This window comes from Oncorhynchus gorbuscha, linkage group LG09, assembly GCF_021184085.1.
Source record: "Oncorhynchus gorbuscha isolate QuinsamMale2020 ecotype Even-year linkage group LG09, OgorEven_v1.0, whole genome shotgun sequence".
Taxonomy (NCBI): Eukaryota; Metazoa; Chordata; class Actinopteri; order Salmoniformes; family Salmonidae; genus Oncorhynchus; species Oncorhynchus gorbuscha.
Window position 1 is genome coordinate 55711401 of NC_060181.1, and position 25943 is coordinate 55737343.

Genomic DNA, 25943 nt, shown 5'->3' on the forward strand with positions numbered 1-25943 from the left:
TTGCCGAGTCCAGCGTTCCCTCCGCTCAAGCGTTTGTCCAACGTTGTGAGCGCACCTGGAGGAGGGTGAGGTCTGCACTTTGCCGTTACAGGGCACAGACTGTGAGAGCCGCCAATAAACGTAGGATTAAGAGTCCTAGGTATTGTTGCGGCCAGAGAGTGTGGCTTTCCACTCGTAACCTTCCCCTTACGACAGCTTCTCGTAAGTTGACTCTGCGGTTCATTGGTCCGTTCCGTGTCTCCCAGGTCGTCAATCCTGTCGCTGTGCGACTGCTTCTTCCGCGACATCTTCGTCGCGTCCATCCTGTCTTCCATGTCTCCTGTGTCAAGCCCTTTCTTCGCACCCCCGTTCGTCTTCCCCCCCCCCGTCCTTGTCGAGAGCGCACCTATTTACAAGGTACGTAGGATCATGGACATGCGTTCTCGGGGACGGGGTCACCAATACTTAGTGGATTGGGAGGGTTACGGTCCTGAGGAGAGGAGTTGGGTTCCGTCTCGGGACGTGCTGGACCGTTCGCTGATTGATGATTTCCTCCGTTGCCGCCAGGATTCCTCCTCGAGTGCGCCAGGAGGCGCTCGGTGAGTGGGGGGGTACTGTCATGTTTTGTCTTATATTGTCTTGTCATTATGCTTTCCCTTCTGTTCGTTTCCCCCTGCTGGTCTTATTAGGTTCGTTCCCTTTTTCTGTCCCTCTCTCTCTCCCTCCCTCTCTCTCCTCTCTCTATCGTTCCGTTCCTGCTCCCAGCTGTTCCTCATTCTCCTACTCACTCATTGGGTTGTACCGTGTCGGAGATCTTTGTGGGCTATACTCGGCCTTGTCTCAGGATGGTAAGTTGGTGGTTGAAGATTTCCCTCTAGTGGTGTGGGGGCTGTGCTTTGGCAAAGTGGGTGGGGTTATATCCTTCCTGTTTGGCCCTGTCCGGGGGTGTCCTCGGATGGGGCCACAGTGTCTCCTGACCCCTCCTGTCTCAGCCTCCAGTATTTATGCTGCAGTAGTTTATGTGTCGGGGGGCTAGGGTCAGTTTGTTTATCTGGAGTACTTCTCCTGTCCTATTCGGTGTCCTGTGTAAATCTAAGTGTGCGTTCTCTAATTCTCTCCTTCTCTCTTTCTTTCTCTCTCTCGGAGGACCTGAGCCCTAGGACCATGCCCCAGGACTACCTGACATGATGACTCCTTGCTGTCCCCAGTCCACCTGGCCATGCTGCTGCTCCAGTTTCAACTGGCCTGGGCCCTAGGACCATGTCCCAGGACTACCTGACATGAGGACTCCTTGCTGTCCCCAGTCCACCTGGCCATGCTCCTGCTCCAGTTTCAACTGTTCTGCCTTACTATTATTCAACCATGCTGGTCATTTATGAACATTTGAACATCTTGGCCACGTTCTGTTATAATCTCCACCCGGCAAAGCCAGAAGAGGACTGGCCACCCCACATATGCTCTCTCTAATTCTCTCTTTCTTTCTCTCTCTCGGAGGACCTGAGCCCTAGGACCGTGCCCCAGGACTACCTGACATGATGGCTCCTTGCTGTCCCCAGTCCACCTGACTGTGCTGCTGCTCCAGTTTCAACTGTTCTGCCTTATTATTATTTGACCATGCTGGTCATTTATGAACATTTGAACATCTTGGTCATGTTCTGTTATAATCTCTACCCGGCACAGCCAGAAGAGGACTGGCCACCCCACATAGCCCGGTTCCTCTCTAGGTTTCTTCCTAGGTTTTGGCCTTTCTAGGGAGTTTTTCCTAGCCACCGTGCTTTTACACCTGCATTGTTTGCTGTTTGGGGTTTTAGGCTGGGTTTCTGTACAGCACTTTGAGATATCAGCTGATGTACGAAGGGCTATATAAATAAATTTGATTTGATTTGATTTGATTTAGTCTTTCCACACCTGTTCCCTATCTTGTCCTCTGATTAGAGTCCCTATTTCTCCCCTTGTTTTCCGTTTCTGTCCTGTCGGATCCTTGTATATTGTTCGCCGTGCTGTGTCTTTGTCTCGCCCTGTCGTGTCTTGTTTCCCTCAGATGCTGCGTGTGAGCAGGTGTCTGAGTCTGCTACGGTCGGTGCCTTCCCGAGGCAACCTACAGTTTATGGTCGAGTCTCCAGTCTGTCCTCGTCACTACGAGTGGAATTAGTTTTTTAGGTTTAGTTTTCTGCTCCGATTTGTCTAGGAGTATTGCCTATTTCCTTTACTGGAATAAAGACTCTGTTTTCGCCAAGTCGCTTTTGGGTCCTCATTCACCTGCATGACACCACCAGAGGGTGAAATCGTCTTGAAAAATGTTGTAATCAGTACTAAAAGATAACCCCTTAATTTGAGTTATGAGCAGTAAATCTGTGGTGAACAACAATTGCAATTAAGATCAGCTGTGCTGGTGGTTTTAGAGCATGTTTGAATGAGAAATCAGCTAGCAAAAGTCTAGTGGCCATTAGTGGTTGCAGTTGGCCCCTTGGAATTGCAACCTGTCAAAATTGAAAATGATATATGAATTAGAATTGTGAATAGTCATCCTGAGGGATTGAATGTTTAGGTTTTAAACCGTTTGCCATACCGACTTTTCTGACACTCAAAGTAGGTATTATATGTGTTTTGTCTCTAAACTGTTTCATGGTCATCTTTTCCAAAAGATGGCGATATAGTATACTATCACCAGTGACATCTTGTTTTTTACATTACATTTAAGTCATTTAGCAGACGCTCTTATCCAGAGCGACTTACAAATTGGTGCATTCACCTGTGGCGTCTTAATTTTTACATGTACTCTCATGTGCAGGATAACGAACGGTATAAAATTGTGTATCAATAGCGCTTTTTACTCAATATTTTTTCAGAGCCACAGTTCATTTTAAAGCGGCAATCTCAGACTGATACATTCATTTTGGACTTTTAATTAATGATATATAGCCATTGATTGTTTAAGAATGTAACTTACAAATGCATCATGAGCATAGTTCAACTGTCGTACTTCATCACAACCATAAAGATAGGCTTGTTTTTACTCCATTGTTTGTAAAACCATCCAATTGTAAACAAAGACTGTATAACTTCAAAACATGGTCAAAACTGTCATTTTGATCTCTTGGATGGTCAGTCCTTACATCCATAGCTCTGTCTATGAATTTGAGAGTGGTTACGTTTATTGAGCCCCACCCCTCAGCTGTTCACCAAAACGTTGCCGGGTGTCTGCTTTGTTGTTGTTTGAATCCCAGAATGCCCCCTTTGACCTTACTTCTCATAATACTCTGGTGTATTGCAGTTTGAGAATATGTCTTCTCTAGGCCTCAACCTCCAGGTTATCTTATGATAATGGTAAATTAATCAATGAACTAAAACGAATGTATTTACAAACTAATGTCACAAAAGTCAGTTCTACCCACAGTATGACACAATAACATCCAAATAGCCTTGTTGCCACACTTTAACTTCTTCTTTCAGAATCATGTACTCTAGCATTTCAGTTTACATCCACTATGACTGTAATTTGTGGATGTCTTACCTAGCTACCTTAAAATGAATACACTAACTGGACTTTGGATAAGAGAATCTGCTAAATGACAAAATGTCAAATGTAAATATACTTTGACAGAAGTTGTGTCATGTTCAGCTTCTCTTGTTATGATGGAAAGTATCAGGAAATTTCACATATGCAAAATTATGCTGAGACTCACTTTTTCACTTAAAAATGTAAGCCAAACAAACCATTGATCGCAAAGTTAAACAAACCATACAACTCTATGCACAAGGACTACTAAACAAACATACCTTCCAGTTGTTCTATAGCTCACTCAAAGAGGAAGGTCACAAAGTCATAATTCTACATCCCTATTACACACATGCCTGAGATGGTTTATACCAAATATGATCTATTATTATGAATATTAGAAAATGGGTGGTTCGGGCCCTGAATGCTGATTGGCTGAAAGCCGTGGTATATCAGACCATACACCATGGGTATGGCAAAACATTTATTTTTACTGCACGGCTAAGGACTGTGTCATAGAACAGCCCATAGCAGTGGTATATTGGCCATATACCACACCCCCTCGGGCCTTATTGCTTAATTATATTGTACACTGTGTGTACAAAATATTTAGAACACCTTCCTAATTTTGAGTTGCAGTGGATTTAACAAGTGGCATCAGTAAGGGATTGTAGCTTTCACCTGGATTCACCTCGTCAGTCTATGGAAAGAGCAGGGGTTCTTTAATAGTGTTTTGTACATTTCCTCTTTGTTCATACTATTTCCCTCCATAGCCTTCCTGTCATGTGGGTGGTTGTGTTTCACAAGCTAACTGACATTCACCTCAAGCAGTCAGTCAGCTGCATAGAGAAGACACCCATGACAGTGAGTTGAGGGTTACGTAGGAGCTGCAGCACCTTAACCTTTGTGAGTAGCATCCTTACTGCTGTATTTGAGATGTATGTTTGTTGATTCATGTAAGGTTACTGGACACAGTAAGCGTAATTAATAACTGATTACAAAATGTAACTTATGGGACATTCTATCTTTAGGAAAAGCATACAGATAATAGTATTTAATGTGTTAAAGTAGATTTGATCAAAGTAAAAAATAACGTAATTTTGTGGCATATCAGATCAAAGATTTAGGTTCAGGATTTACAATTACCTGACTATAAGGATTTATATAAAATATATCAATCAAATGTATTTTTAAAGTCCTTTTGACCTCAGCAGATGTTACAAAGTGCTTTACAGAAACCCAGCCTAAAACCCCAAACAGCAAACAATGCAGATGTAGACACACTGTGGCTAGAAAAAACTCCCTAGAAAGACAGGAACCTACTAAAGGAAGACATCTGGAGAGGAAGAAAGCTCTGTGGGGTGTAAAAGAGATAACCATCACACTTGAGCCATGTGATTATTCTATATACTACAGCACATATTTGGTTCTTTCTATAAAATCTGCCAATTTTTTGAAATGTCATTACATTGAGATATAGGGGGGAATTATGGCTATATTCAATCAAATTCACGAGTTGATTATCATGGTTGGTGAGGTGATGGATTTGTCCAAAATCGTGTGACATAAACATTACTTTTCTGTCATCAAATAGAGAGGAGGACCAAGGCACTCTTCATATAATTACTTAAAATGCCTTTATTTGTATGGCATGTTCAATGGAAACAAAATGTTAAAAGTCTGCCGTGTTTCAGCGGCATGGCCTTTGTCAAAGAGCACCTGTGTACCTTAGCAGGGCTTCCTTTCCTTCCCTTTGTATTCCGTTTCTGTCCTTGCATTGTAAGTTGTCCTTATATCATATATTAACCATTAATCAGTTAAATTAGACATTGAACTTGAACCATGTAATAATCCTGGATCTAGATGTTTTTGGTATAGCGATCTCAGGAATGCAGTGTAACTATGTAACATTTGGTGTCTTCTTATATGACAGGGTGAAAACAGTTTTCAAAGGCACACTAATTCAAAATAATAAATGCAATTGCAAAATCAAATGCCTCTAAATGAAAGATACTTCAAACGTACATCCATCCATACTATTAACGTGGTTCTTCAATAATTATGCGTAATACGTATTGAATGCGCATTTGGTGCCTAGCTGATTTGTTACGCCTGGATATTTTCACATATCATCATCTAATATGAAGGAATTTCCCAAATGACAGTCAAGTGACAAACAGCTGTTGTTTTCATGTGTTTTTTTATGCCTCTGATTGATTCCTATTAATTATTCTGGATATAATGACAACAAAATACATAGCCTAGAGGGCTAATTCACAATATGATCTGGTAATGAAATAACATGACAAATATATTAATTTTTCCATGTTACACCTGCAATTTTAAACAATACAAGGGGCTTGAAGAAGTCTACTTTAACTTGAATTTGGAGCTCAGAAATGTAAGTACTGGAATAGGCCTACCTTGTAAACCAGACATTTCCTCAATTTGGTGCTTGAAACGTTGTAGCCAATTTATTAGCTCCCGCTCCCTCATAATTAGCCAAGATTTCCTTTTTGATACGTTTTTTGTGAGAGATGTGGCCACTTTCATTTGTTTCCCGTCTCTTCAATTGAAGGGTGTCGTGCGGTTATTATGAAGAAGACAACAGGTAATGCTGGCTTCAACTTGGCTTTCCATACAAATCCTTCTATTAAAATGGGAACCTGGTTTATGGTCACTTTATCATTATAAAAACAGATAATCATTTGATTTTTTTGAAATGTTTATGCCAATGTCACACTTTGGCCCATTATTTTTTTAGAAAGACCTACCCACTGTTTAACTGTCATATGAGATCATTTCGTTGATTTATCAATACATATACAAATAAAGATTTACAAGAGGAACTAACATTGTAACTCTAATGCCATGTTTGGAGGAACAGAAAAAACTCCTAAGCAATGATAAAAAGACTCGATGAACTAGAAATAATGTAAATTATCATAAAATGACAGTAGCTATCCAATATTATCACAAACGAAAGCTCACAGCCGTTTCTCTATAGCCTAAAGTGGAGCATTTAATGTTTCTAATATTAACCCATTTAGTTGACACATATTTGTGGGGGATTGCTCACCACTTACTAAAGGATAGTGAGGCAAGAAAAGATCATGATTGCTCATGCCTTATAAGGAGAGGAGTGAATTGCTTAGGTACTGCTAGTTAACCATTTGAGAAGTGAGATATTTCACAAGAGTATGGGTCGTTCCAACTTAAAAAGCAAAGGAAAGAGGATTTCAACACCCACCGTCTCAGATTGTTCTAAAATCATTTCTGTTAGTTAGTAACATATATGATTAGCATTCCTGAAACATTATTTTGTTGAAATATAATTTGATCTCTGAGAAATTAAGCTAATTTAATAAGCAAATATAACCCAGAAGCAAAATTAGAAAATTAGCCAAATTAGCCATTTTCATTTATAGGATTCAGATAACATTCAATACATGTAGTACCCAACATCCAATTTGGATATTCCTACATTTAAGTATAAGTAAAACATGAAGAATCAAAAACAAAGCACAATTAAATCCATTATTAAAAAATGGAAAGAAAGGGGGCCTCCCGCGTGGCGCAGTGGTTAAGGGCAAGATAGTAGCTACTAAACAATTGGATACCACACAATTGGGGAGAAAAAGGGCTAAAATTAAAAAATGGAAGGAATATGGCACCACAACAAACCTTGCAAGAGAGCGCCGCCGACCAAAACTCACGGACCAGGCAAGAAGGTCATTAATCAGAGAGGCAACAAAGAGACCAAAGATAACCCTGAAGGAGCTGCAAAGCTTCACAGCGGAGATTGAAGTATCTGTCCACAGGACCACTTTAAGCCATCAAGAAAAACGCTATGTCTGGTGCAAAGCCAACACCCAACACCTCTCATCCCCTCTCATCCCCACAGTGAAGCATGGTGGTGGCAGCATCATGCTGTGGGGATGTTTTTCATCGGCAGGGACTGGGACACTGATCAGAAATGAAGGAATGATGGATGGTGCTAAATACTGAGAAATTCTTGAGGGAAACCTGTTTCAGTCTTTCAGACTGGGATTTGAGACTGGGATGGAGTTTCAATCTACTGCAGAGATAGCCTGCAGAGTTCTGTCATACTATCCAGGTCTGTGCCCAAACAATTTGAGCTTCTACTTTTAAAAATCCACCTTTCCAGAAACAAGTCTCCCACCGTTGCTGCTTGCTATAGACCACCCTCTGCCCCCAGCTGTGCCCTGGACACCATATGTGAATTGATTGCCCCCCATCTATCGTCAGAGCTCGTACTGTTAGGTGACCTAAAATGGAACATGCTTAACACCCCGGCCATCCTACAATCTAAGCTAGATGCCCTCAGTCTCACACAAATTATCAATGAACCTACCAGGTACACCCCCAAATCCGTAAACACGGGCACCCTCATAGATATCATCCTAACCAACCTGCCCTTCAATTACACCTCTGCTGTCTTCAACCAGGATCTCAGCGATCACTACCTCATTGCCTGCGTCCGTAATGGGTCAGCGGTCAAACGACCACCCCTCATCACTGTCAAACGCTCCCTAAAACACTTCAGTGAACAGGCCTTTCTAATTGACCTGGCCCGGGAGTCCCGGAAGGATATTGACATCATTACATCAGTAGAGGATGCCTGGTTATTCTTTAAAAGTGCTTTCCTCACCATCTTAAATAAGCATGCCCCATTCAAAAAAAATAGAACACGGAACAGATATAGCCCTTGGTTCACTCCAGACCTGACTGCCCTTGACCAGCACAAAAACATCCTGTGGTGTACTGCATTGGCGTAGAATAGCTCCCGCGATATGTAACTTTTCAGGGTAGTTAGGAACCAATATCTGTAAATAGCCCATCCAACTACCTATTTATTTATTTTGCTCCTTTGCACTCCAGTATCTCTACTTGCACATTCATCTTCTTTGCATCTGTCACTCCAGTGTTTAATTGCTAAATTGTAATTATTTTGCCACTATGGGCTGTTTATTGCATTACCTCCCTTATCTTACCTCATTTGCACACACTGTATATAGATATTTCTGTTGTGTTATTGACTGTATGTTTGTTTATTCCATGTGTAACTCTGTGTTGTTGTTTGTGTCACACTGCATTGCTTTATCTTGGCCAGGTCGCAGTTGTAAATTAGAACAGAACGAACACATAATCATTATGACCAATGCTAATAAATACCAGAGCCATATATTTAGAGTTACTTAAGTCCAACTTTTAATGTTTGAAATATTATTTTAATTCTAGACACCCGTTTTTGTGCAAGCTCTAAAGAAATGAAAATATTAAGCATATTAACTTTGATGTCCTGCGTGTGCTTTTCCCTGTGGATGTATTTTACATTTTCTCTTTTTGAAGTTTGCACAGCAAACATTCACTTGGAACAATTTATTATGATCTTGGCTGCAATGAGTTTTGTTTTGAAGATACTGTATATTAACAACAAGCACTGTGGGTGTGAATGTTTGGGAAAGTTTCCAGGCCTGGCGATACTGTGGTAGCCATTGTTGACATTCTCTTTTTTTTCTTCATTTCTTTAACTCTGAACTTCTAATGGATCCATCTCAGTTTTTATTTTGTTCAACTGCCCTTAAAAGTGAGAGGGTTGAACACGTCAACCCAGATTGTTTTTGCTCAGACAGAGCGTTGTACAGTGGCCTTATAATGTGCATCAAATTGTAGTGGTGTAAGAGCTCTTAAAGTGTATGTTCATCTACAGCACATGCATCTTTTACTGGTACTTGAATGGTAAAAGATATATATCGCTGGATATCTAAAAGGTGTGCCTTTAATAGTCTTCGACGTGGTCAAGGTCAATGGACTGACGGCTGTTCCCTCTTTCTGTCACCAGGGAATGTATAAGTGTGTGTCTCTCCTACTCCTGCTGATGGGCAGAGGTAAGTTTTTACTGTCATCAAATCCCCTCTTGATATTGAAAGGTCTCACAATTACATAATGAGAGTCATCCTGTGTGTGTGTGTGTGTGTGTGTGTGTGTGTGTGTGTGTGTGTGTGTGTGTGTGTGTGTGTGTGTGTGTGTGTGTGTGTGTGTGTGTGTGTGTGTGTGTGTGTGTGTGTGTGTGTGTGTGTGTGTGTGTGTGTGTGTGTGTGTGTGTGTGTGTGTGTGTGTGTTTACCCTAGTTATCTCCCAGGAAGTGGAAGTATGTTCCAAAACAGTGATCAACTCCTGCAGCGACTGCATCAGATCAGGAGCGTACTGCACGTGGTGTAAAAAACTGGTGAGGAGCACAAATATGTGTGATACTAGTGCTAAAACTAGAGAAGTAAATTAACGAGAGTCAGGTGTGGGCCCAAATGCTAACACCTTTGTGAGTTCACATGTATGTATAAATCTGTGTGGGTAGACTAGGTGTCAGTGGTGGAGAAAGTACCCGATTGTCATACTTGAGTAAAAGTAAAGATACATTACCTTAATAGAAAATGACTCAAGTAAAAGTGAAAGTCACCCAGTAAAATATTACTTGAGTAAAAGTATTTTGGTATTTTGTTTAAAATATACTTAAGTATAAAAAAGTGCATGTAGTTGGTAAAATATACTTAAGTATCAAAAGTAAAAGTAGAAATTATTTCAAATTCCTTATGTTAAGTATACCGGCACTCAGACATCATTTACAAATTTGTTTTTAGTGAGTCCGCCAGATAGGAGGCAGTAAGGGTGACTCGAGATGTTCTCTTGATAAGTGTGTGAATTGGACCATTTTCTTATCCTTCTAAGCATTGAAAATGTAATGAGCACTTTTGGGTGTCAGGGAAAATGTATGGAGTAAAAAGTACAATATTTTCTTTAGGAATGTAGTGAATAAAAGCAAACGTTGTCAAAAATATGAATAGTAAAGTACAAAAGCCACCAAATAATGATACATTAAAGTATTTTTACTTAATTACCTTACACCGCTGCTAGGTGCTAGCACTATGCATTTGGCTCTCTATGTAAAGCAGTGTATGCAAACAGAGCTGAGAATATACATGAAGGTGTTAAGCCACCGTATGTGGGTCGGTGTGCTAGCATACGCTTGTGAAGACCCCATTTTATTTCCATCATTTGAATAATAGTCATTTTACATCTAAATGTGTAACAGTGCACAAGGGCAGTCAACTGTAACAACGTTTACAGAGAATGGGCAACTGAAGAAAAAGTATAATTTTGAGTTACAGGATAGTTTGTTGATAGTCTGATAGAGCGTCTACAGACGTGGTTGACATACCTAAGGGCCCTAACCATTCAAAATGAATCCAAACACACTTATTTTAAATCCAGAGTTTATGTTTGTCCTATTCCCAGAACTTCACCAAGCCAGGTGAGCAAGAAGCAGCTCGCTGTGACACCCGGGCTCAGCTAGAAGAGAGGGGCTGCATGGGAAACGACATCATATCCCCCATGAATACCCTTACTGTGACTAAGAACACCGCCCTGTCCACCAATGCATTTGTCAAGGACGAACCCATCCAGCTGCGTCCTCAGGAGGTCAATCTGAAGCTCAGACCAGGTGGGTGTTCTCAAAATGGCCAAATTGGGTTTTTCTTATTCTTCGTTATTTCCTTCTTCTTCGCCACTAACATTGCATTACCGCCCAAACTGGGTTCTAAGATGACTGCCATGTTTTAAAAATGGATAAAATCGTAGTTGGATGAAGGACTAAAAGCCTGTTTTAGCATGGGCAGCGCCATTATAGACTTTCAGCATTTTGAAGTTGTCAACTGTGTGGGACTTCCTATGGGTTAAGGAAGGATCACAGAATTACATCCAGGTCACCACCAGGGATCAGCCAATTAATTAAATTCCTCAGCAATCATCCCATAACTGCATGTGGCAGTAAACAACCAACCTTGGCTTTATGCCCTCTGTCCAACTCTATGGCTGGAACATATTAAAAGTAGCCCTAAGTAATCAAAAAGAATGAAATTATATTGAAATAGCAAATAAATACCCTAAATTTCATCATATCACATTATCGTCATGTGCTTTTGACTTGACATATTTTTATGTGCTTGAGATTTCAGTTTTCACCTCGATTTTGCTTTGTTCAGGGCTGCCTCGGACGTTCAAGCTGGACTTTCGGAGAGTGGAGGGCTATCCTGTTGATCTCTACTACCTGATGGATCTCTCCTACTCCATGGAGGATGATCTGAGGAGCATCAAGACTCTGGGAAACGAGCTATTTAAAGCTCTGCAAGGAATCACAAAACAAGGGCGAATAGGTGATATCATCAAATATCATTTGACTCTTCTATTTGCATTTGGTTTAGCATACCTTGGGGTGCCAGGTTGGTGGGATTTACCCTTTTGGGACGTGTCTATTAATTCCATTCCAACAGCCGAGCTATAGTATTTCAAATGATTTCAAATAGTTTTTAAACCAAGGTCTGTCTCAGCCTCAATTCCTCGTCTATCTATGAGTGTCCATGAATCATATTTTTTATAACCTTTATCTTTTGCTGCAGGCTTTGGCTCTTTCGTAGACAAGACTGTCCTGCCTTTCACTAACACCAACCCAGAGAAGCTGAAGAAGCCATGTGAAGAAAAGGAGCTGTTCTGTCAACCTGCCTTTGGCTACAGGCATGTTCTTAGCATGACAGAGAACAAAGCTGACTTTAATAGGGAGGTAGACAAGCAGCGCATCTCTGGGAACTTGGACTCCCCTGAAGGGACGCTGGACGCCATCATGCAGGCTGCAGTATGTGGGGTAAGAATAGTCTAATCCCACAGGGCAAAATTGGTTGAACCAACGTTCTATCAACATACTGATATTGAACATCAATATAATGTTTGGTTAACCTATTGTCGAAGCAGCATTGTGTATAATAGATAAGTACAGTGGGGCAAAAAAGTATTTAGTCAGCCACCAATTGTGCAAGTTCTCCCACTTAAAAAGATGAGAGAGGCCTGTAATTTTCATCATAGGTACACTTCAACTATGACAGACAAAATGAGAAAAAAAATCCAGAAAATCATATTGTAGGATTTTTAATGAATTTATTTGCAAATTATGGTGGAAAAGTATTTGGTCAATAACAAAAGTTTATCTCAATACTCTGTTATATACCCTTTGTTGGCAATGACAGAGGTCAAACTTTTTCTGTAAGTCTTCACAAGGTTTTCACACACTGTTGCTGGTATTTTGGCCCATTCCTCCATGCAGATCTCCTCTGTTTTGGGGCTGTTGCTGGGCAACACAGACTTTCAACTCCCTCCAAAGATTTTCTATGGGGTTGAGATCTGGAGACTGGCTAGGCCACTCCAGGACCTTGAAATGCTTCTTACAAAGCCACTCCTTCGTTGCCCGGGCAGTGTGTTTGGGATCATTGTCATGCTGAAAGACCCATCCACGTTTTATCTTCAATGCCCTTGCTGATGGAAGGAGATTTCACTCAAAATCTCACGATACATGGCCCCATTCATTCTTTCCTTTACACGGATCAGTCGTCCTGGTCCCTTTGCAGAAAAATAGCCCCAGAGCATGATGTTTCCACCCCCTTGCTTCACAGTAGGTATGGTGTTCTTTGGATGCAACTCAGCATTCTTTTTCCTCCAAACACGACGAGTTGAGTTTTTACCAAAAAGTTATATTTTGGTTTCATCTGACCATATGACATTCTCCCAATCTTCTTCTGGATCATCCAAATGCTCTCTAGCAAACTTCAGATGGGCCTGGACATGTACTGGCTTAAGCAGGGGGACACGTCTGGCACTGCAGGATTTGAGTCCCTGGCGGCATAGTGTGTTACTGATGGTAGGCTTTGTTACTTTGGTCCCAGCTCTCTGCAGGTCATTCACTAGGTCCCCCCGTGTGGTTCTGGGATTTTTGCTCACCCTTCTTGTGATCATTTTGACCCCACGGGGTGAGATCTTGCGTGGAGCCCCAGATCAAGGGAGATTATCAGTGGTCTTGTATGTCTTCCATTTCCTAATAATTGCTCCCCCAGTTGATTTCTTCAAACCAAGCTGCTTACCTATTGCAGATTCAGTCTTCCCAGCCTGGTGCAAGTCTACAATTTTGTTTCTGGTGTCCTTTGACAGCTCTTTGATCTTGGCCATAGTGGAGTTTGGAGTGTGACTGTTTGAGGTTGTGGACAGGTGTATTTTATACTGATAACAACTTCAAACAGGTGCCATTAATACAGGTAACGAGTGGAGGACAGAGGAGCCTCTTAAAGAAGAAGTTACAGGTCTGTGAGAGCCAGAAATCTTGCTTGTTTGTAGGTGACCAAATACTTATTTTCCACCATAATTTGCAAATAAATTCATAAAAAATCCTACAATGTGATTTTCTGGATTTTGTTTCTCATTTTGTCTGTCATAGTTGAAGTGTACCTATGATGAAAATTACAGGCCTCTCTCATCTTTTGAAGTGGGAGAACTTACACAATTGGTGGCTGACTAAATACTTTTTTGCCCCACTGTACATACTGTAGATAGATAGGTAGATGGGGAAGTAGTTCACTTCTGAAACACCCATCTCTTTTTTTGTCTTCAGACACAACACTCCCTCACACATGATAGGCTCAGTATAGCACTGCATGAGGCTTGCATGCGGGAACAGTAGATAAAGTGACTCACACTTCCTCTGTGAGTGTGACTCAAAAAAACTTGCATCTTTTCCATCCATTTTACATGAAGCCTCCAATTGTTTTCCACAGGACAGGATTGGCTGGAGGAATAGCAGCACTCGGCTAATCGTCCTGACCACCGACGATGGGTTCCACATGGCAGGGGATGGCAAGCTGGCTGGCATACTGGAGCCCAACGACGAGAGATGTTACATGGACAAGCAGCTGTACACTAAGAGCAATGACATGGTATGTGATGGTGACATGGGACACATTCAGATCAATATGATTGGTCCTCACCAAGACTTTGATATACTGTACTGGATATGAAAAATACCGTAAGAGAATATGAAAAATATGTCATGAATGCAACAGCATAACTGGACTGAACTAAAGCCTGTATATTTCAACCCTTTTGGCCCTAAACAATTTCATTCTTGAGGTTGTACAAGTTAAGTGTCTCTGTATGTAGGACTACCCATCTGTTGGTCAAGTGGCTTCACAGTTAGAGAAGAACAACATTCAGCCAATCTTTGCTGTGACAAAGAACATGGAGAATGTATACAGGGTAAGTGGACTCTCTTTATTTCGATCATTCTTTCTTTTTTTCTTCCTCAGTTTTTCTACTGTTATAAACGCCGACATATGTAATGCAGTAACTTATTAATACTGCCAAATAATACTGAAGAGTATCCTAAATAACTCTCACAGTACACCTGACCCCCCTCCCCAACAAAAAATATTCTGTTGAGGGGAAATGTACTTGATTCGATTGTGATGTGTTGTTGTCTCACCTAACTATCTTCCAGGAACTCAGTAGAATGATCCCCAAGTCTGAGGTGGGAGTACTGTCAGAGGACTCCAGAAATGTTGTTGAATTGATCCAAGCTGCCTACAATGTAAGACATTTACAATATTTGTTTCATTCTTATTCAGATATTTACAATCTTTTCTTATTAATTTAACGAATCTCTTTAAAAAAAGACGGTACTCCAATAATTATGTGTTTAATGTGTAGAACCTTGCTTGATTTTTATCATAAACCTCTAGTATCTCTAGGAATAATGTGTCAGTTTGGATTTGCTTGGGATGTTTTATTTCTGGTGATTTAGCATTGGTGTCAACTCTGAGACTGTTTTGTGTCTGACACAGAGGCTCTCCTCCAAAGTGACAGTGACTCATGATGCTCTCCCTGACAATGTGAGAGTCACTTACACTCCACTCTGCCCTGGAGGGGGACCCGCAGGGGACAAGGGGGTCTGTGATAACGTCAAAGTAGGAGAATTGGTAAGAGCTCAGAAGTAAAAGACTATCACATACCAAATAATTATATGGTAACACTTGATAATAACTGAAGTATTCATCAACTATTGATAAAACAGTAATATGTATTTTTTTTTTGTAAACACTTATGTACATTTATAGTAATTGTAAGCAATATAATTAATATAATGGCTAATTAGTGACATTTATTATAAAGTGTTATAATTTGGTATTTGGAATTTTATTAGGACCCCCAAAAGCATCAGCTACTCTTCCTGGGGTCCACACAAAACATGAAACATGACATAATACAGAACATTAATAGACAAGAACAGCTCAAGGACAGAACTACATAAAAAAAATTAAAGCATACGTAGCCTACATATCAATACACACACACAAACTATCTAGGTCAAATAGGGGAGAGGCATTGTGCCGCGAGGTGTTGCGTTATCTGTTTTTTGAAACCAGGTTTGCTGTTCATTTGAGCAATCTGAGGTGGACCGGAGTTCCATGCAATAATGGCTCTATATAACACTGTACGCTTTCTTGAATTTGTTCTGGATTTGGGGACTGTGAAAAGACCCTTGGTGGCATCTCTTTGTGGAGTAAGTATTTTTATCAGAGCTGTGTGTAAGTTGACTATGCAACAAAAGATAGATTTTCAACATACTAATGTTTCTTATAAAAAGGAAGTGATGCAATCAGTCTCTTCTCAACTCATAGGGAAGAAAGACTGGTACAGTATGCATAGTAATTATATCAGCCCTATGATTACAATGAAAAGCAAGACGTGCCGCTCTGTTCTGGGCCAGCTGCAGCTTAACTACGTCTTTCCTTGCCGCACTCGACCACGCGACTGGACAATAATCAAGATAAGACAAAACTAGAGACTGCAGGACTTGCTTTTTGGAGTGTGGTGTAAAAAAAAAAAGCAGAGCATCTCTTTATTACTGACAGACCTCTCCAGATCTTTACAACCACTGAATCTTTATGTTTTGACCATGACAGATTACAATCTAAGGTAACACTAAGTAATTTAGTCTCCTCAACTTGTTCAACAGCCACCCCATTCGTTACCAGTTTCAGGTGAGGTGTAGAACTTAGAGAATGATTTGTACCACAAACAATGCTCTTCGTTTAAGAGATGTCCAGGACCAGTTTATTACTGGTGACTTCATTATCTGTGGTTGCTGATGCGTTTATGGTTGAATCCTCAGCATACATGGACACACATGCTTTGTTTAATGCATGTGGCAGTTCATTGGTAAACACATAAAAGAGTAGAGGGTCTAGAAAGCTGCCCTGTGGTACACCACACTTTACATGTTTGACATTAGAGAAGATTTCATTAAAGAAAACCCGTTGAATTATATTAGATACTGTAGATAGCTTTGAATCCACAATATGGCAGAGGTTAAAAAGCCATAACACATGAAGTACCAGTCAAAATTTAGACACAGCTACTCATTGAAGGATTTTTCTTTATTTCTACTATTTTGTACATTGTAGAATAATAATGAAGATATCACAACTATGAAATAACACATATGGAATCATGTAGTGACCTGAAAAGTGTTAAACAAACCAAATATATTTTAGATTTTCGATTCTTAGCTCAAAGTAGCTAACCTTTGTCTTGATTCAGCTTTGCACACTCTTGGCATTCTCTTAACCAGCTCCACCTGGAATGCTTTTCCAACAGTCTTGAAAGAGTTCCCACATATGCTGAGCATTTGTTGGCTGCTTTTCCTTCACTCTGCGGTGCGATCCAACTCATCCCAAACCATCGCAATTGGGTTGACGTCGGATGATTGTGGAGGCCAGGTCATCTGATGCAGCACTCCATCACTCTCCTTCTTGGTCAAATAGCCCTTACACAGCCTGGAAGTGTGTTGGATCCTTGTCGTGTTGAAAAACAAATTATATAGTAGTCCCACTTAGCGCAAACCAGATGGGATGGCGTATCGCTGCAGAATGCTGTGGTAGCCATGCTGGTTAAGTTTGTCTTGAATACTAAATAAATCACAGACAGTGTCACCCGTATAGAACCCCCACACCATCACACCTCCTCCTCCATGCTTCATAGTGGGAACCACACATGCCGAGATCATGCGTTCACCTACGCTGTGTCTCACAAAGATGGCAGTTGGACCCACAAATCTCACATTTGGACTCATCAGAACAAAGGACAGATTTCCACAGGTCTAATGTCCACTGCTCGTTTTTCTTGGCCCAAGCAAGTCTCTTCTTATTATTGGTGTCCTTTAGTAGTGACTTCTTTGAAGCAATTCGACAATGAAGGTCTGATTCACACAGTCTACTGTGAATAGTTGATGTTGAGATGTGTCTGTTACTCGAACTCTGTGAAGCATTTATTTGGGCTCCAATTTCTAACTCTAATGAACTTGTCCTCTGCAGCAGAGGGACCGCCTTTCCTGTGGCGGTCCTCGTGAGAGCCAGTTTCATCATAGCGCTTGATGGTTTTGCGACTGCACTTGAAGAAACTTTCAAAGTTCTGGAAATTTTACGGATTGACTGAAGTAATGATGGACTGTTGTTTCTCTTTGCTTAATATATTCTTCTTGCCATAATATGGACTTTTATCAAATAGGGTGATATTCTGTATACCACAACTACCTTGTCACAATACAATTGTTTGGCTCATAGGCATTAAGAAGGAAAGAAATTAACATTTAACAAGGCACACCTGTTATTTGCAATTCATTCCAGGTGACTACCTCATGAAGCTGGTTGAGAGAATGCCAAGAGTGTGCAAAGCTGTCATCAAGGCCAAGGTTGGCTACTTTGAAGAATCTCATATATAAAATACATTTTTTTTTTATTTAACATTTTTGGTTACTACATGATTCGGTGTGTGTTAATTCATCATTTTGATGCCTTCATTATTATTCTACAATGTAAAATAAAATAGTAAAAATAAAGAAAAACCCTTGAATGAGTAGGTGTGTCCAAACTTTTGACTGGTACTGTATGTTTTTTCAACAACAATATTATCAAAGGCTGCACTGAAATCTAACAGTACAGCTCACACAATCAAATCAAAACCAAATCAAATGTATTTATATAGCCCTTCGTACATCAGCTGATATCTCAAAGTGCTCTACAGAAACCCAGCCTAAAACCCCAAACAGCAAGCAATGCAGGTGTAGAAGCACGGTGGCTAGGAAAAACTCCCTAGAAAGGCAAAAACCTAGGAGGAAACCTAGAGAGGAACCAGGCTATGTGGGGTGGCCAATCCTCTTCTGGCTGTGCCGGGTGGAGATTATAACATTTACATTTACATTTAAGTCATTTAGCAGACGCTCTTATCCAGAGCGACTTACAAATTGGTGCATTCACCTTATGACATCCAGTGGAACAGTCACTTTACAATAGTGCATCTAAATCTTAAAGGGGGGGGTGAGAAGGATTACTTATCCTATCCTAGGTATTCCTTAAAGAGGTGGGGTTTCAGGTGTCTCCGGAAGGTGGTGATTGACTCCGCTGTCCTGGCGTCGTGAGGGAGTTTGTTCCACCATTGGGGGGCCAGAGCAGCGAACAGTTTTGACTGGGCTGAGCGGGAACTGTACTTCCTCAGTGGTAGGGAGGCGAGCAGGCCAGAGGTGGATGAACGCAGTGCCCTTGTTCAGAACATGGCCAAGATGTTCAAATGTTCATAAATGACCAGCATGGTCCAATAATAATAAGGCAGAACAGTTGAAACTGGAGCAGCAGCACGGCCAGGTGGACTGGGGACAGCAAAGAGTCATCATGTCAGGTAGTCCTGAGGCATGGTCCTAGGGCTCAGGTCCTCCGAGAGAGATAAAGAAAGAGAGAAAGAGATAATTAGAGAGAGCACACTTAAATTCACACAGGACACCGAATACGACAGGAGAAGTACTCCAAATACAACAAACTGACCCTAGCCCCCCGACACATAAACTACTGCATCATAAATACTGGAGGCTGAGACAGGAGGGGTCAGAAGTGGCCCCATCCGAGGACACCCCCGGACAGGGCCAAACAGGAAGGATATAACCCCACCCACTTTGCCAAAGCACAGCCCCCACACCACTAGAGGGATATCTAATCTATCTTATTGTCAATTTCTTTCAACCAATCATCAGTCATTTGTGTAAGTGCAATACATGTTGAATGCCCTTCACTATAAGCATGCTGAAAGTCTGTTGTTAATTTGTTTACAGAGAAATAGCATTGTATTTGGTCAAACACAATTCTTTCCAGTTTGCTCAGAGCTGGTGGCAAACTGAGGTCTGCTTTACGACTCTTGGGTAGCGAAATTACTTTGGCTTCCCTCCAGGCCTGAGGACAAAGACTTTCCTGTAGGCTCACATGAATGATATGACAGATATGAGTGGCTATAGAGTCAGCTACCATCCTCTGTAGCTTTCCATCTAAGTTGTCAATGTTGGTAGAGCATGGCGCTTGTAACGCCAGGGTAGTGGGTTCGATCCCCGGGACCACCCATACGTAGAATGTATGCACACATGACTGTAAGTCGCTTTGGATAAAAGCGTCTGCTAAATGGCATATATTATTGTCAATGCCAGGAGGTTTGTCATTGTTGATCGATAACAATCATTTTTCACCTCTCCCACACTAACTTTACCAAATTGAAACTTGCAATACTTTTCTTTCATAGTTGCGATGCTTTTCTTTTTTTATGCATGAATACAATGGCTCACTGTTCGTTGTTGGCATTTCCTGCCTAAGTTTGCACAATTTGCTACATGTAATGAAGTAATCGTTAAAATAATTGGTGAATAAGCCATCTGATTCGATGAAAGATGGAATTGAATTTGTTTTTCTGTTTTTCTGCCCATAATTTAATTTGAAGTATTTCAAAGTTTTTTCCATCATTCTTCATATCATTGATCTTGGCTTTATAATACAGTTTCTTCTTATTTTTGTTGAGTTTATTCACATATTCCTCAATTTGCAGTAAGTCAGCCAGTCGGATGTGCAGCCAGACTTATTAGCCACTCCTTTTGCCCCGTCTCTTTCAACCATACAGTTTTTCAATTCCTCATCAATCCACGGAGCCTTAACAGTTCCAACAGTCAGTTTCTTAACAGGTGCATGTTTATCAATAATTGGAAGAAGCAATTTCATAAATTCATCAATTGCAGTATCTGGATGCTACTTCTTAATCACATCAGACCAACAAATAACAAATAAGTATTTTGTATGATCTTACACAATATTTATTTACACTCTTATACACTATTTTAGATCCATTTAGTTAAATTATAATAAATATTTAAAAAACATTATCCAAACACATACCACAAATGTACTCATTGCGTCTCCTGATTTCCTCTCAGGTGTCTTTCAACGTAACAGTGACGGCAGATGAATGTATAGACAGGGAGAGGTCTTTTCTGATTGGCCCATTGGGCATAAAAGACAAGCTGAAGGTGAGCTTGTCGACTCGCTGCGAGTGTGAATGTGATGACCCCAAGGAGGAGAATCACAAGGACTGCGACGGGAAGGGCAAAGTCAACTGTGGCATGTGCAGGTAAGGCGGGCATTGGCTGGGATATACAACAAATAGCATGTGCTTTTGTTTCCCCAATATATTCCAACTTATGTTGATATAGTCAATATTGAATCCAATATATGATGCATGATTTCCCCTTCATCCCCCTAGAAGTGCATTGAGTCACCTGAAAAACAAAGAAACTGAGAAACATGGATTGTTATGAACCATCTATTTCATTCTATTTTCTATACTGTATTTCTATTCTCTGTACTCAGGGGGAACAAAAAGACGCCACAATTTTGGGGGGTGGTAAATGTAAAGTCTTCACAGGCAATCAGTACAGTAGGCTTTTTCCTCCCAACTCTGTGCAGTTGCAATGCCGGCTTCGTGGGTCAGAAGTGCGAGTGCGCCATCGGGGAGAAGGACGAGAGCTCTCTGAGGGCGGCATGCCGGAAGGACAACGGCACGGAGTGCGAAGGACGAGGGGACTGTGTGTGTGGCATTTGCCAGTGCTATGCCCAACAAGGCGGCAGCACCTACTACGGCACGCACTGCGAGTGTGAAAACGAGAGCTGCGAGAAGTTTCAGAACAAACTGTGTGGAGGTGCAGTCTGATAGGATATATGAAAATATCAATACATTTAAAAAAATAGATTAATAGATTTTTACAGAAACATTGGAAACATAGATGGAAATATATATACAGTACATGTACTGTATAACAATAGAAAGAACACCTGCCATCTGTTAATGACAGTCTCATTACGACTGAGGGTACACACATGAAGTATTAAAACAATTCTGACGTCAAATCACGTCTCTGTGTTGAAGGGAACGGGAAATGCCGTTGTAAAATTTGCGAATGCAACCCCGAGTACGAAGGCACCGCCTGCCAATGCAAGAAGTCGGACGAGCAGTGTCGCACACCAAGCGGGAGCGTGTGCAGCGGCAGGGGCACATGCCAGTGTAACCAGTGCAAGTGTACCGAGGGCTACCAGCGGCCCTACTGTCTGACCTGTCCCGCCTGCCAGACTCCCTGTATAACCAAGGGGTAAGACGGCCTGGGCCCACCTTTTTCAATCACTCAACCACTGTATTCACCGGCCCCTTTAGGTAATGTTGTTGGATCCATCGTGTACATGTTAAATTGCATCCACAACCCTAGGACAAACAAAGACGGTTACCATTGACCGTAAAGGATGACTGGTAGAATAGAATGTAGCACTTAAAAATATCATTTCTGCTTGTTGCCATCTTACTCAACGCGAAGGGTTTTGGAACCAAAGCATGTGTTGAAGTCCTTAAAGGGAGAAGACAAAATGTTGAGCAAGGAAGTTTTCCACTCTCTACCTCGTTCTTCTATTTTTTTCAGGAAGTGCATCGAGTGTCTGGGCTTTCAGACAGGCCCGTTCAGCAAGAACTGCTCCCAGACCTGTAAGAGTATTAATACATTTGAGATGGTGGAGACATTGCCACCTGGTAAGCCTTGTGACGTGAGGGATACGGAGAACTGCCGGGTGTTCTTTATCATTAAACAGTTGGATGGAGAGGACAACTACTCCGCCCAGATACTAAAGACCAGAGGTAAGAGACGTATGTCTTGTGCAACTAAAAAGTATGCCCATGTTACCTTCCTAGCCCACAGAAAACAGATCATGTTTGCTGGGGTTTTAATTGACTGACCACGTTGTTTGATGGGCATCAAGATAAAGCCTCCAAGTCACATTGAAAGCATCTGAAAAACAGTGTCCGAGAGATGTTTGCTACCAAATGTTTTCACAGTAAAACTAACATGCTATAGCCTCTAGGACTGCCTAAAAATGGTATGGTTGTTAATGTCTGTCATAATTGTTTTAGAATGTCCGGAGTTGCCAAACATCTACGCCATCATTGGAGGCTCCATTGCGGGCGTGGCCCTGATCGGCTTACTGATCCTGCTCATCATCAAAGCCATCCTCTACATGAGAGACGTGAAGGAGTTCCGCAGGTTTGAGAATGAGCAGAAGAAAGGAAAGTGGTCGCCGGTGAGTGACATTTGCTACTTCATAGAAATCATCACTTTGGCCCAGATTCATTATTCCCTTTTTATGTGCTTTTCTCTCTATGCGTATTCTGACAAAGAACTTAAGCATGAGAATAACATACTATATTCACCCACTATTAGTTTGAAGTGGAGCTTGAATAAATGAATATGTGACCTTGAATTAGTTCCCTAATGAATAAGATCTAGCGAACCTACCAGTTCCAAATGGAAAAAGCATTTACTTGTTTTTTTTTCTGATAGAAATAGCACCATTCTCCATGCACTGTAATCTACAACTTGGTAAGGTCTATTGATAAGAGCTATGTCAATTAGTAATCCATTTGGAGAAGGGGGATTGTAAATACGCATAGCAATTTTTTAAAGATTATTTGTCCTTATGATCCCTGGACACTAATGGGAAACCAGCCATATGGAAGCAAACTGAAAATCATATGAACATGACATGTACTGCACAGTGAAATGGGATATAAATAGCAGTGCCGATCAGACATCCGATTGTGTACCCTTATAATATGTGTGCATGAAATTTGGAGACCTAAGCTTAGCTAAGCTTAGGTCTCCAAAGCTAAGCTTATGTAGGGTCGAACCTGACGAATTGATGTATGCCAGTGTTTCCAAACTCGGTAGTGGGGACCCCAAAATGTGCAATGCTTGGTGATTACTTGATTATTTGAATCAGCTGTGTAGTGCTATGACAAACTAAATGTGCACCCTTATATGCCCAGGCCTTTCTCCATTTTATTTTACAATTTGTACCATGTTAAATATTAGCCACTATCGGTAGCCGCTGTCAGTAATACCCACATACATTTAATTTTGCATCATTCCATTCCATTCCGTTTACCTTCCTTTCCCCTCTCATGTCCTTGTAAATTGTTCTTGAGGGTCGCTAGCATTAGTGGATCATTTTAGGCTAACGTTGTGTAATCATTTAGGACACGTAACCTATTTGAATTATTATGAAACTCAGTGAGAATTATGGTAGATTTATAGGATTATTGTTTAACCCCTATTGTACTTTTTTCACATTCCAATATTTAATGGATTGAACTCGAATATGGTAACTTTCAGAAGAAATCAAACCACTGTATTTTCTGTACAGTATTTTTTCAAGGATTCATACATACTTTTCTAACCCAAAATATGCCTAAATAATCTACAAGATTAGCCTTTTTTTAATCCACCAGTTGGTGCTGAAACGGAGACGAATATGCATAGATGGCTTTCTTTCATTGCCCCTTATATTCTGAACCCGTTCTCGCAATATATTCTATTGAATATATTCTATTCTATTGAATATATTCTATATTCTATTTTGTCTGTCGACAAAATTCTAATTAAAGGTGCATCATATTTAAAGGGATGGCTTAAGACAAAAGTCCTGAAAACCCCATTGAATGAAAACTCCACGAGGAAATATGTTGGCCGCAAGCGGGATGGTTTCATTGGTTGAATTAAATGTATTCAGAGTGCGCAAAGTAGCCACACCTGCTGAGCGCGTTACTCGACTAAATACGGTAAATCTGAATACCAAATACTGAGAAGTGCTAGGAGGAAAGGAATACGTTCTTAATTGGGATCGGGCCCTTTGAGAATAGATAGAGCTGCACAGCAGTGGTCTCCAGAACCCGAGGAGACTTGTTTATAAAGCGCTTTTGCAAGATTTGATCAGTAACTGTGCGTAAGTCGAAATCCATGCCAATGTTGTGATTTACTATAAATGTATGGCTGACAAAGACAGCAGCTATTTAAAACAAGACACCGCATTTATCACTCCAGATATCTGAGTTCCATACATTACTGATTTTTCATCATACGTAATTTACTATCTTTCTCAATAGGGAGACAATCCACTATTCATGAACGCGACCACCACCGTGGCTAACCCTACCTTCACTGGAGAATAAGATCAACATCAGTCATCCCAGACAATCAAGTTGGATTCAAATGCATGTACATTTATTGTTTCTGTTTTAATGTGCTTTTTTTTCTCTACCATTTATAAGTTGGTTTACAAATAGTAATGTTTTATGTGTTCCAAGACTGAATTCAAGAATGATCATGCACTGATTGGAAAAAAACTGCTGCAATGTTGCTACAGGGTCCTTCCACCTAAAAAAAAGACCAAGTAAGAGGTTTTTGACAACCACCCTCTCAGATTATTCTGAAATGGTTGCTGTTAACGTTAGCATTCCTGCAACATTATTTTGTTGGAACAATATTTGATCTCTGAGAAATTAAGCTAATTTATTGCACAAACATTGTCCATTTTAATTTATAGGATTCATATAATATTCAACAATTATAGTACCTAACATCCGATTTGGACCAAACTTTTGATAACAATGGTTAAGATATGAGGAATCAAAAGAAGTGGTCAAAAGCCATCCACAGACCCCCCCCCCCACCACCACCACCACCACCACCACGCCAATCCCACCCCAACAAGGAATATATAGTGTCAGTTCTCTATGTTCGACAAGAGGTATGGACATGTGGCTATTAATTTTGTTCCTTCATCCAATGTAATGTATTCTCAGTGAATTGAGTGATGTTTTTTTCCCCTGTTCAGAGGAATTAGTCATTGAAGTTGTTGGGTCCTACATCCTGACCACTAAATGGTGCTGTTCCTGCTATTTGGGGATCATTTATTAAAGATTTTCTTACCCTGTAAGCAGTTTACGGACCAGGTATGACAGCAACCCATTATTTGGTTTTGTTTACCTTGCCACTGTTTTAAATGCTAACTTTTTAGCATTTGTGTCACAAATCCAATGCAAGTTAATGGTACCTATATTAGGATAATTCACGCTTTATATCCAAATGATCCTAAAGTTTCAAATAATGTATTATGTAACTCAATGATATTACTTACAGCAATTATTTTTGTAGCTTTTATTTACAAATCTACAATGTACCAAGACTCTACATATCCTATGAGGAAATATTGTGTAAAGCAGCAAATGATCACTGATATTTTTCATTACAAATAAAGCTCTCTCTCTTGATTTGATGGACTCCAGCTCATGATTCAGAGAAAGAGAATGTGATGCACTCTGCAGTCATCAC

The 25943-nt window shown here is 40.7% G+C and overlaps 1 protein-coding gene across 1 annotated transcript; it reads left to right on the forward strand.

Moving 5' to 3' along the window:
* Positions 1-4271: 4271 nt before the first annotated feature.
* LOC124043778 (integrin beta-2-like) lies at positions 4272-25882 on the forward strand. The gene is made up of 16 exons (XM_046362731.1): positions 4272-4384; positions 9345-9390; positions 9634-9731; positions 10796-11000; positions 11542-11712; positions 11956-12197; positions 14152-14310; positions 14534-14629; positions 14871-14960; positions 15214-15348; positions 20673-20866; positions 21202-21434; positions 21662-21881; positions 22203-22414; positions 22688-22854; positions 24716-25882. The coding sequence occupies exons 2-16, from the start codon at positions 9348-9350 to the stop codon at positions 24779-24781; spliced, it is 2331 nt and encodes a 776-aa protein (XP_046218687.1). The 5' UTR covers positions 4272-4384; positions 9345-9347; the 3' UTR covers positions 24782-25882.
* The last annotated feature ends 61 nt before the right edge of the window (positions 25883-25943 follow it).